We start from the raw sequence: 13,465 nt of genomic DNA, 5'->3' as shown, positions 1-13,465 counted from the left end.
AGAGCTGGGTAACACGTTGAACGATTGCTGATGCTGCTGCATCCACTACCGCTGCCTACCCTTTGTTAAGGGTTGTGTATGCAAAAAGGCTTCGGTCGATTTGGGAAATAATTTGATTTGACTCGTTGATTGTCACGAACAAAATGAGCAACAATTTAGCAAACGAATCGTGTCAATTGAATGCATTTCATTTTCCAATTTATGCACGGTGGCCGTGGCACATGAATAGACCGATATTACAGTGACGACGATGACGACAAGGACGAGGATGATGTTGGTTTCCGTTGTTACTGCCGCTGTCGTCGCCACCACCTTCACCGATACCATTACTGTAGTTGTTGCGAATGGCGACTGCAATTGGTATCCCTGTTATGCATTTTAATGCAAAATCCAGTTCTCGTGTGCACTTCACTGGGTTGTTATATTCGGAATTTGTACGGACAGCAAGCACGTTTTTATTTATGTGGAATGTGGATAATAAAATTGTCAAAATCAAAATGAATAACGTTCCAGATATTTGCATCAAATTTGCATACCATTTTTGCGGATTTATTTAAATTAGAAAATTGCTACAATTTCCCGAATAAAGTTCTCACGGAAGCGCCGACCAGATTGTTGGCAGACACAAATAGCAAAAGCAAAACGACCACACACACACACACACACACACACACACGCACATACATAAATACATCGGTGCATGTACTCTCTCTCTCTCTCTCTCTATCTCTCTCTCTCTCTATCTCTCTCTCTCTCTATTTCTCTCTCTCTCTCTGTATAGTCGAATAAAAAACTAGAGAACGTGAATTGAAAATGTAACATTTAATGTTTGTGTACAGTACACCCACACACAAATGCTGTTGCAGAGACACAGATAGACATAAACCGAAATCGGTCTGGAATTGTTGATATTGTTATTCAGCCAGCAGCGCATTGAAAAACTAAGTTCGCATTCAACAACCCGTCGTTAACATAAAAACCAAAAATGTGATCATAAATACGTCAAAATCGTGTGAGCTCTATTATGCGAGTGGAATATTTTTGATTAATTATGGTCAGTTAGTGAATATTCAAATGAACTTCTCATCCCATCTGTATGCATCCATACACCCAAACACCCAGCCGAAAAAAGCAAACAAGCCCGAAAAATTTAAATTACCTGTTTGATATGTTCGATGCCAACCAGTCCATGTCCACTCAGGATTACCACGACGTCGTACGTACATGCAATCCAAATGTATGGTGCTTCCCGGTAACACGGCCAATACACCTGATGGCTCAAATGCACCGGAACCAATTCCAATTTTGATACGAATCGACGGCGGACTGTCATCTATCGTCGTTTCAAGCGCAAATTTCGTGTATATTATTATCCACATGTTGAAACACACAATTCAGAGATTTCGAATTACCAATTAAAGTAACACCACATAAACGATATGATTTATAAAATGTTTGGTGTCCGAATCGACACTAAATCATTTTGAACTCTGTCTCTGCGGCACACTCTTTCTCTCTAGCTTCATTGGCACAGAGACAGAGAAAATGACCGAGACAAAGTGGATGTGAAAAGAAGCTACGTATGGAAAAAAAGCATAGTGAAAACAAAAATGAAATTACCCGAGAAGTTCGTTAATAGTGTCGTTGGAACGCAGGACGGCATACGAGGTGCCCATAACCCATTTGAGCAAAGGACACGAGTTTCGCCTAGCAATTTATATAATCCCAAATCTTTGCAACGTGCTTGCAAAGAGTGACCATGTGGTACATCCCATCCAACGCTCTGTAAATTAAAAAAAAAAATACGTTGGAAAAAAGAAAGTGAGTAGTAAGAGAAAAAAAAGGAAGAAAGAAATAAAGGAGAGCCAATTGTAGGCGAAAAAAAAATCGAATCCGATGTAATAGCGCAAAAGCTATGTGTGTGTGTGTGTGTGTGTGTGTGTGTGTGTGTGTGTGCCTTTAACATAATCGTGTGACATCCGGAGATCTGGTGCGGGCGAATGAGAGCGAGAGAGTTAGAGTGGGACGGGCATCAAAAGGGGAAGAAAAAAAAACCGAAACCAAGAGAGAGAGAAATCGAGGGAGAAAGAAAGAGCACAAAATTAATAATATCTTTTATGTGAGTAAATGTTTGGGCTTATTGTTAGATGTTTTATGGGAAATCTTATTAAAACGACCATTCCACAAGCCATTGCAAACAATGTAGATTTGCTTTATTGAAAAATTCGATAAAATAATATTTATGTGCCCAATGTCGTATGTTCTTCGCCTCACTCAGTCGAGTATTATTGCCGGGTCAAACGGAGCGCAAGAAATAGAATGAAATTGAAAACATTTGCACAGAGTTCGGAAAGTTTGGATATGAGATTTTTTTCTCTCTCTCTCTCCTTCTCACTTTTTTCCCTCTGCATTGGCACTTCGATGAGTCTGCTCTCTCTCTCTCTCTCTCCTTTGTTGATGTGGTCGTTGTTATTATTGTTGTTATTGGACAGAAATTCTGAAATTGTTAATATGAAAGGAGGGTGATTTTGGCGACGGGAAACGAAGCATTTTTCCTTCTTTCCGTTACAACTTAAAGTTCGGGAAAAGAGAAGAAAAGGAAAAAAAAAACGAATCAGCAATCGGTGTGTCGGTATACCTTTTGCTTACAGAATTACTAGCTATCGACAAAGCATAGTAAGTGAGAGGTCTGATTGACTTGAAAGAATCATAAAATTTTCGTCGCGCCAAACAAAACGGCACGACCGACCGACCGACCGACCGACCGAACGGAGCACATGAACTTGAGATACGATGCGTACACGATACTACCGATTCTATGAACGAAACGAACAAGACATAGCACGCCAAGAAGAACATATTAATAAAAAGTAATGGTTGGAATGTCTTAGATATTGTGGCTGCTGTTCAAAGCGGCTGATGCACAACGGCATGAGAGCATGGACGAACAGAAAACGGCAGACGGCAAAATGGAATAATTTTTACATTATTGTGATGTATGATTGTTAATTATTAATTAAACCTCAAGAGGAAAAGAGCAAAAAATATTATGAGTGTGTATGTGTGCAAGTATAATTCATAAAAGTGCGATAATGGAAAAAATATTTCATACCACTGATATATTTTTGTAGCTAAGCAACAAATGGGGTGGGATCCGATTCACATTACAACTTTTGTACAACGGCTGAAATTTCAGTTGGCCATGATCATCTGTTGTTGTTGTTGTTGCGTAGTGTGTGTGTGTGTGTTTTCATTCGTGCAGTTGGACAAGCGGGGCGAGCGCACACACAGTGTTTGCATGAAGTTATTGTTGTTGTTGTTGGATTTAGTATGGTTTGGTTTGGTTTATGGTGTCGGTTGTGGCGTTCATAATGGATAAATCATGTGAATGAGTGAAAAAGTATGTGTGTATGTGCGTAGATATATGTTATGATGTCGATATGTATTGGCAAAAAGGTCGGTGCACATATGTATGTGTTGGGGTGAAGATTTTTTTTTATGACAGTATCCAAAACCACAATGCACAGTTACAAGCATTGTTCGATACGGATGACGAATGAACAGAGAAAAAGAGACCGAAAAAATGAGAAAATATGATTTTTTATATTATTTAGATATTAAATGGCTGTAAAAAGAGAGGGAACACGGGAAGAAGAGTGAAACCGGTGGAGGAATGGAAAAAGGGAAAGCATCATTTCGAAATTTTATAGTATGTGTTGAGTTGATATTTTTTGGTCGTTTCACTTTTTTTTCTGGCTGTTTTGTTTTCGAAATGATGTAAATGGAATGGCTGAAGGATGTCAAACAAATACACTGGATAAAAATGAACACAAGTTTTTCTTTACCCTCTTCATTAGTCGTCGTTGCGGCGCACAATGGACCGACCCATTTTCCCTTTACGCATCGTATTTTGCATAAACGACGATCTCCCATCGGACCAACTTCGCCAGGAAAACGAACTTCAGTAACCTCATCAAATGATATTTCCTCGGAGTCTTCTTCGGAGCCCTCCTCCGGTTCTTCATCTTCATCAGGACCGTACGGCACTGGACCGACTTCTTCCTCATTTCCATCTGTGTGCATTTATTATGTATTGTTGTTTGACGTTATTGTTGACAGCAACAGCAGCGGCATTGGTATATGTGTGTTATATGGTGTAAAGAATGAGCATGTTTTTTTTCTCTCTCAACAAATTTAAATGGGACCAGTGAGACACAAAATAAAAGTGTAAGAAAAGAAACGAACGAACGAACAGAAATAAAAAAAAAGTAGCCAACATCACTGAGGAATCCCATTAGATGCGAAAATATGCGTAGAATTTGGAAAATATACAAAATCCCACCTTAACCGACGAGTGCGAATGCAAAGAATAGACATCGACCACCAACGGAAAGGCGACGACAAAAAAGAATACATTCAAAAATTTATTAATTTTTGTCGCATGATTGTTGTTCAAATCTGCAGCGCCCCTCGTTGCCACAGCACCGTATGCCAAGTGGACATATTATCATGTGCTTTGCATTTTTTTCTTTACCTTTGAGTGCAGCCGCATATAAAAGTGGAACGAATTGTCTCGAGCATTGGGTCGTTGTTGCTGCTGCTGCTGTTGCTATATTTTTGTTTATCAAAACTACGTTCGGCCACTTGTGACTGTTTTTCACCAAAAATGACATTCAGTCCGTTTTTTTTCTGTCACTGTGCAATGAGGAAACTTACAAATCACCGCATAAAAAAGTCGATTTGTTTTAATCTACGAAATCGACTACTGTGATTATTCTCGGGAGAATTTTGCGTTCATTTTTTTGTTGTTGCTTGACAAAGTTGAAACTTGGTTGCTCGTCTTTGTTATTCATAGTGGCAAAATCAAAGGGACATCAAAAACTGAACTTTTTTCTTTCTGTTTTTCGTCGACAGACAGGAGGATGTATAATGTATATATAGTGAATGGTGCCAAGAGAGAGAGAGAGAGAGAGAGAGAGAGAGAGAGAGAGAGAGAGAGAAAAAAGACGACCGAGATTGAAATTTTTTGTAAGAAAATTCGAGAAGTGAAAATATAGTAGTTTTTTTCGGCATCATTTGCATAAGATATTCCATCGGAATTTGTTTGTTTGGCTTGATTTTGGAAGTAAAAACTGAGTCAGGGTGAGTCAGAGTAAAAGAGAGCAAGCTGTAGATTGAAAGCTTGTTTTCATACGTGAAATTTTCCCATGCACAAAGTCTACAAACTATACGTATTTACTAATCAAAAATTCATTTTTCCTTGGAACATGAGATTGTGTATGTGTGTATGTATGTTGGGCACTTGCTTCGGTTTGGTTCGGGGTTCGGTGAGTGTGTTTTTTTTTCTTGGTGCGCCGGAATCTATCTGTATTGAATTGCTTTGTATGAACCCTGGCTTCCTTTTTTTATCTTCTAGTTCACATTTTTGATAAATGATAAAAGTTTCGAAAGAGTTTTCCAGACAAAATCGAATATCGCAAAACTACATAGTATCAGAATATGGTCGAGAAAAGGTTGAATTTATATGACATGACGTGATCCATGTATTTTGAAGAAATTCCAAATCTGATTAAAGAGAAAAGTAAACGGTATATTCAAACAAACGCGCTCTTGCGCCACTCAAAACAACGATAACTTCGCACATACACACTGTGCTGCACAACGAAGGTAAATATACAATGAGCAAGGAAACATCGGTTCGGTTGAGTACGATGGAGAGCAAAGAAGTGGGAGAGACACACACACACACACACACACAGAGAGAGAGAGAGAGAGAGAGGTAAAAAAGAGATTGCGTGAACGAGTAAGCGACAAAGTGCTCTGGATGAAGACGAGCTCAATTAAATTTTTCACCATTTTCTTCTGTCGTCGAATTAACTACTCTCGGATGGATTTGGCGAACGATGAGGCACGATCAAAGCGCGCATCCAACATCGACTGATCTCTCGCTCACTGTGTACGTATGTATGTGTGTGTGAGTGTTTCCTGCGTCCCGAATGTTAAATTAAAGTAGACACAAGTTCACAATATCTTGGTTCAAAATGTAATATTCCTACTTATGAACCCTGATGCTGCTGCTGCTGCTTATGGAACACGATGAAACGTGCCATTGCCATTCCGCCTCAGATGATTTTGTTGTTGTTTCCTCACAACAATTTCAAACAACTTTTCAATAATAGTTTATGTTCTTATACGGATTCTGTTCGAAAGCGCAATGAATTCGACTTTGATAACTTTTATAAATTGCACTTTTTCAAAAATTATCATGACAGTGTTCATTTTGATTAAACATTACACTTCTTCGACGCGCCACGAACTGGCGTCTCTAACGCCCCGGTTTTAACGCATTCATTTCGGCATTGAGATGATGGCGTACGTGAATGAATTGGGAGTGTGAGGGGGGAGGATGATTGGTGAAGAGTGAGAGAGAGAGGCACATGGCTCCTCAAATGGGTGACATAGTGAAAATGAGAATGAGAAGAGTGCAGATAGAGGAGGCAATGAGTGTGTTATGGCATGATGAAGAAGAATAAATGAAGTTTGAAATTGATTTAATGCAAAGTACTCGAAAAAAGCTGAAAAGCATCGTAAGCTCAAAATCCAATGCCTGAAAGCCGGCACGGAATAATATAACAAGAAAGAAACGACAACTGCAAATTAACAATAAGTTTCATTATTACAAAATAAATGTGGAAAAGGGATAAAATCCATTTGTAGATTTGCTTCTGCTGCTGCTTGCTGAACTAGGCGAGAGTGAATGAGAGCAAGAGGTGGCCGGCGAGATAGCGAGCACGGCAAAAATCTGAGCGAAAACGCGCACGCGAGAGAGAGCAAGAATGGAATCGGTATCTCGGAAGCGAATCTTGTTCACATTGTCACAAGGCATGTATTTAATAGCTTGTCGCTTGTTCACACTATGTGCTTTATGGAGTGCAAGCCCGCGAGCACATTATTGTTATTGTTATTATTATAATAAAACTTTCTTCATCACTTGAGTAACACGACGTGGCAAAAAGAACAAACCGAATGCCAACTACGCGAAGTGCATAAAACGTTTGCACGTTTTTATTAAGACTTTAGCTTTTAACTTTGTCCATTTTTCAAAAAAAGAGCTCACTCACTGTACTCTCTGTATATGAGACTGTTTATATGTGTATGCATTAGAAGTTCAGCTTATGGTATCTCTTTTTCACCCCCTATTACAAACATAGCATGAGCCACCAATATCCAACAGTAGAGTTTAGTGTATATGGATGCTGAGACAATTCAACGCGATTAAAATCGTGTAAATGAAAACGCATTAAATAAAAGGAAAACTTTGTAAACAAACCACCACAAACAAACTTTGCTGCTGCTGCCGCCAATGCTACCGCCACCATCACCACCACCACCACCACCGTCGCCACTGACAGCACAAACACAGAGTGAGAAAACAAATGTGAACTTGCACCGGACGAAGACGACAACTACCTCGACATCGAATGAAGAGATGAAAACAAGCGGGACCAAAATAAATAGTGGAGCAACGAAAAATCCACGAAAAAGGTGTTAATACTTTGTTAAAATTCGATTTGCGAAAATGTTCTCCAGCCACGGCGAACAGTTCGGTGTTTCGTTTTCTGCTTTCGGCTCCAGTTATTCTCGGTGCAATTATCCGCTTTGGCGAGAGAGACCAGCCGGAAAACCAAACAAAACCGACTAATCAAAAATACAACAAATTTATGATGGCGACAAGGATGGCAACAAAGGGAGAAAGAGAGTGAAAAAAAACAACATAAATGAAAATTTAAAAAAAATACACAAACAACCAACAAGAAGAGACACAGAACACAGCACAAATGCTTCGCACAAAATGCATGAAAGTTGAAATTGCGGACAAAAACGAATTGTTTTGTTGGTGTTTTTTGTTGTTGTTGTTGTTGTTGTTGTTGTTGTTGTTGTCGTCATCGTTGTCGTCGTCGTTTGTTGTCGTTGATGCTGTTGTTGCTGCTGCTGTTTATGAATAAAATGTTCATAAAACTTGAATTAAGTGTTAGCTTGGAAAGAACACATGCTTTAGCTCGTTCAACATCTGATCCTCATACCTGTGTCAGAAGAAGTTATTTGTTGTGGATGTTATTATTAAAACAACTGAAATGCGTTCATACGGTTGAAATTGAAATTTCTCAATCGTCTCTCTTTTCTATTCGTATGAATGCCAGAGAGCGTTTTGTGTGAGTTTGTGTGTGTGTGTGTTTGAGCGCACATCGAGCAGCTCGCTCACACGCAAATTTGTTGTATATGCGTTTGCTTAACATTGCACACATTCTTAACGGGAAAAGCTTCAATTCAAATTCATTTCGCGTGATGATAGAGCAATAGCGACTACGAAACGTAAGTAAATATAGCTATATGGAGATTGTAGAGAAATTGCTTTGCAAGGCACACAACAGATGCTCGTTGAAGCAGCTCGCACGAAAGGGAATGAATTAACTATACGAAAACTACCGTTTTGTATGCTTAATTTCAGTGCATGAGTTTGTTCAGCATGTTGTTGCATCATTTCTTCTTTTCCATTCTTCATTCCTCATTTCATTCATTTTTATTCTTTCGTTTTCTCTTCCATTTTTTTTTTCTCCAACGAAATATTTTTGCTTGGGTGAAAACTCTCCAGCCCGACATTGCGGGCAGAATGTTTCAAAAATATACAGATATTCAGTGCTTAATTGGTGCTAATTAGTGCGGCTAATTTTCAGAATTGGTATCCAGCTTAGGTGGCCGAAAAAATCGATTATTTGGGGTTGAACAATCTACAAATTTCTCGATGATGACATATTATTAACATAACGAAGAAGAAAATCTGTAGAAAGAAATATTTTCGATAGGAGACATTCAAATCGAAAACCGATAACGCCAATATTTGATACTTAACTGGTGCCTGCGAATAAACCATATCTCGGCGTTCCGACTTGAATTTTACCTGTCGCAAAATGTTTTTTTCCACCCTTAACACCCAAAATATCAAATTTTATTTCGGTCACCCAGGTTGAGCACTAAATTCAAAATTAGCGGCACTAATTAAGCATTGAATATCTCGAAATTTTTTTCTTTGCCCACAACATCAGACTGGAGAGTTTTCACCCAACAACGGTATCGATAGTTTGATAAAAATCAGTACAAGTCATTGCCCAATCCCAAATCAAAGACAAATTAAATGGAAAAAAAATACATGAAAATTAACTAAACAATCGGAATGTGAATAATTTAATTAAAACCAAACCAAAAACGAACCCAATAAATTCAAGTGGAAAATCGAAAAATGTTGAAATGCCAAAGCAATTCGCAATCAAAATGAAATCAAAACCACACACAATGAAAACAAAACAGGAAAAAAAACGATAAGCAAAGCGCACACACAATTGCGCAAAAAGCAAAAATCAACCAGAAAACACAAAAAGCTATAAACCGAATATTTCGAATAATCATTCAGGTACAATATAAACGCTGCCGTTCGCTGGTCAACGTTCCAATCGCATCCCGATCGAAATACATTTGGCCGGAATGCTCGGTACAGTATGTGTGTGTGTGTGTGAGTATTCCGATGTATTTCGATTGCCGTGCCGACCAACTGTGTCGATGCTCAATTTGTACATCGAAACGGTTATGATCGAAACATTGACCAGCACAGCGTTTGGCCATTCCATTTTTTCGCTTCTGTTGTTCCGTTTTTCATTCTTTCGTTACTTACGTTCTTTCTTACGACTTGTACTCTTTGAACCACTATCGCTTGTCTTGGGCCGACCAAGGGCTCCTGCAGCCTTTCCCGACTTTCGTTTGATGCGATGCAATTGATTTTTGGTATCGTTAAACGACTCATTATCATGGTTCATTGTAGCTATTGTGTCAATGTCTTCGACATTTTGTGCGTTCGTGTCAGCATGGAAAGTATTGTCGTTATCGGTCAAAGCATTGTAAGCATTAGCCGTTGTTGTTCTTGTTCTTGTTCTTGTTGCTGTTGTCGACGTCGTCGATGTCGTTGACGTCTGGTTTGCCTTTGATTTTGTTCGGCCTGTCATCACCATCTTATCATGGTCATCATCCATATAGACACTTTCGGTACTATCGTTGTCATTTCGATTCAGTTTGCCAGCTTTATTGCGACGGCTATTTTCTCCTGTTTGTGTGCGTTGCAAAGCAATTTTATGGACTATTTTACCATTTTTCAGTTTGAATGTAACTCTCATTGTTTTACTGTTGCCGATGCCGTCGTAGTCATTGTCACCGTTGTCGCTGTTGCTGTTGTCATCATTGTTGTCATCGTCGTGCTCTATGGCTGTGTCAACATTTCCATTGCTGTCAATGTCAGCTTGATTAGTAAATGAATTTTTTGCTTTCATTGTTTTTCGGCCGTTTTTGCTAGACGATGACGACGACAGCACATAATTTGAGCCATCGTTGTCATCGATGTTCCATTGCCGCTGTCGTTGCTGCTGCTGCTGTTGATGCTGTAAATCATGATGTAATTGGCTTACAATGTTTGTCGATTGAATATAATAAACGACGTCGATTACTTTATCTTCTCGAATTTCCCGTTTGGTCTGCTTGTGGCCCTGATTATGCTGGTCCAACCGGCGTCGACCTGTATTTTTTCGCAATTTGCGGCGTTCCCACTTGCCATTCACGTTCCGATGAATGCTTTCACCGCCAGCGCTACCCAGCGGAACATGCAGCTCATCCCTACAGAAAGATCGAATTGACAGATGTAAATTTAGTGCTAGTATGCGAGACAGACGCAAGGAACAAAAAATAGCAACATCAACAACAACAACAAAATATATTCGCACATGCAAGTTCAACAAAACATTGAACAACTATCTCTAGAAATATTTGAGCTATTGAAAATTTGTGCGTTTCAGCAAAGTGGTTTTGCTTCTCATTCTCTTATTCTCTGTCTCGCTTGCAGCTGAATTAAAGTGTTTGTGTGCGCACGCGAGAGTATATAGAGAGATAAATAGAGAGAAGGGTGAGAGAATATGGTGAGAGAATATGGTGAGATTGCATCAAGATTTAGATTTAGATTTACGAAACAGTTTTACTTTGCATAAAGCATTTTGGAATAGTTTTTGTTTACCCATCGCCACCATGCCACGCATAAGGATTGTAATCAGTGTATCGTGTTAGCCGTAGGTTTGATGTGTGCGCATCGGTTTCCGTCGACAGTGTTTCAACCGAACGCTCATAGTCCTCCAAATCAGCGGTGGTAAATTCATCCGGTAGAAATATTTGCGTTGTTTCAAACGTTACGTACGGTTGTTCGGTCGTTGTTGAGCCAAACTTTTTTGGTCGAACAAATCTCAAATCAGGTAACTGGCAACCGATTGTAGCCTCTTCATGGTCGATTGTTATTGAGCCAAGCAGCCAGCCAGCCATCCAGTCAGAAAGTGGCACATGGAAAAAGGTAAACGCATAATAAAAAAGGGAGAGAAAAAGGAAGGAAATATCGTGTTGATTAAATCCAAGCAAGTCAAATTACGCCTACAATATAGATTGGGATAAGCCAACAAACATAAACTAAAATCGCCAGGCAAAATGCAATTGCCATTTGTACCATTTTATCGTTTCGTCGGCATTTTACCATTGCGATGTTGCGTCGAGTTGTGTTTTGGTTTTTCAGAGCAATCGAGCACCGTTTCCACAAACAGACATTGACTTCTTAACTAACAATACTTTATTTATCCCTGTTAAATACTTGAATCGCGAATAAGAGCTTTTCCCTTGGTATTAAAGTAAATAATTTACAATATACGCCTAGTTTCATAATGCGGTTAAAACTAAAATACACAAAACGTTCTCTCACACTCATTCGTTTCAACACTAACACCCTCACCATCACCGCCACAATAATTTCTTATTCTCTATTTTGAAACGGTTTCGCGGATCGTTTCCGATGTGCATGTGAAATATGTATGTTCATTTCTCTCACTCTCATCCCCGTTCTTCCATTCATTTGTTCGTTCGTTCGTTGGTTGGGTCGCTAGCCTCTCTTGTGTTTTAACTATGGCTCAATGTGCCACCCCATGCACATACACACACACACATCGTTGTGTTGTTGTAGAGTAAATGTGTTTGCGGAAAACCAAAATTCATGTTCGCTCATTTTTAAGTGGGTTTCGCAATGAATGGCAAAGATGTTAATAGGCTACAAAGTATCGTGTTGACTATAAAAGTATCTTTCTACTACCCGACAAATTTGCTTGTTTTACTTAAACTCAAATCATGATTAATATGTATAACAGACGCAGTCGAGCAGCATCCACAACATTCGAGTGACAGGCCGAGTGTGCAAGTAGTGGGAGAGTGAGAGTGAGAAAGTGTATGCATGCGACTGCGAATGACTGAATGAGTGTATGTTGAAGGGAACAACATAACATATACATATAGAAAATGGTAAAAAGGAAAAAAATAAAATAAATAAAAACAGCAACAACAACGCCAACAATAACATAACACACACACAACGGCCTGATCAGAGAAAATGTGCCGAACGAAGAACGACAGAGACAATATGCAGTGACGATATGCCAGAGTGTTAAAAGCTTTAATTTAAATCTTCATTGAAAAGCGTACGAGAGGCGCGCGCGACGCGCTAAAGGAGTTCGCCAATAAAACGGAAAAATGAATTAGTTTCTGGCATATTTGTGTTCAGTTCGTGGATATTCTAATGCCAAGAAATTTCATGCCTAATATATTTTATTCAGCACAACAACACCATCAGTATCAGCACCATCATCACCAACATCACCACCACCGCCACCACCGCCACATCAGCCAAACCGATACGGGAATGGGAGACAGAGTGATTGAGAGCTGTGAGAGAGAGGCGAGAAAGGGAGTAAGTGAGTGAAAAAAAGTGTCTTCTCGTCGTGAGTTACGCCTCGCACCATTCCCTACCGCCACGGATAAAGAAAACATTCTCTAGCACTTTTATTAAGGCATGTAGTGTAGTGCTGTGTGTATGTTTTGGGCCATCGTGCCATAACAATGCAATAAGCAATACACACAACCAACACACGATGAGAGAACAGTGTAACGATCCACGTAGAGATTAGCTTTATGTTACAGTTGTTATGCTAATGTATCGTATACTACTTAAATTTAATGTGGTTAGTGGGTCACGTAGCACAGTAAAGTGTCGATTAGTTTTGCATGGCTGTGGGTTTGAATTTGGTTTTTGTCATTGCATAAATTTACATCGGCTTCGGTGCGATCGGGTGTGAGCTCCGGTGTGTTGAATGTGCGTGTGTATCGGTATCGTGTGCGTCTCGTCTTCAATTTAATGCACACCATTTTTTCCTTCTGCCGTTGCTCATTCATTCTTTCGTTCTCATTTCATTTTGCACGATTTGCGGGCGCTTGAACGAGCAAATGAGCGGGCATCGAGTGTGTGTGTGTGTGTGTGTGTGTGTGTGTGTGTGTGTGTGTGTGT

At 39.5% G+C, this 13,465-nt stretch overlaps 1 protein-coding gene across 4 annotated transcripts in view; it reads right to left on the bottom strand.

The window, feature by feature from the left end:
- LOC129579199 (locomotion-related protein Hikaru genki) overlaps positions 1 to 13,465 on the bottom strand; it is a 42,587-nt gene that overhangs the window by 7,618 nt on the left and 21,504 nt on the right. For all 4 annotated transcript variants that reach the window (XM_055469003.1, XM_055469001.1, XM_055469002.1 and 1 more), the window contains 7 exons: positions 11,111 to 11,366; positions 10,551 to 10,716; positions 9,728 to 10,484; positions 3,846 to 4,073; positions 3,113 to 3,210; positions 1,621 to 1,783; positions 1,160 to 1,333 (listed from right to left, as the gene is read on the bottom strand). In XM_055469003.1, the coding sequence (XP_055324978.1) occupies positions 1,160 to 1,333; positions 1,621 to 1,783; positions 3,113 to 3,210; positions 3,846 to 4,073; positions 9,728 to 10,484; positions 10,551 to 10,716; positions 11,111 to 11,366 (1,842 nt within the window). The remainder of the gene's footprint in view (positions 1 to 1,159; positions 1,334 to 1,620; positions 1,784 to 3,112; positions 3,211 to 3,845; positions 4,074 to 9,727; positions 10,485 to 10,550; positions 10,717 to 11,110; positions 11,367 to 13,465) is intronic.

Source organism: Sitodiplosis mosellana, unplaced genomic scaffold, assembly GCF_009176505.1.
Source record: "Sitodiplosis mosellana isolate CC-2019 unplaced genomic scaffold, AAFC_SMos_1.0 Smas_scaffold_6226, whole genome shotgun sequence".
Classification (NCBI taxonomy): Eukaryota; Metazoa; Arthropoda; class Insecta; order Diptera; family Cecidomyiidae; genus Sitodiplosis; species Sitodiplosis mosellana.
Note: the sequence above shows the minus strand (reverse complement) of the source record. Positions and strands in the feature narration are given on the sequence as shown.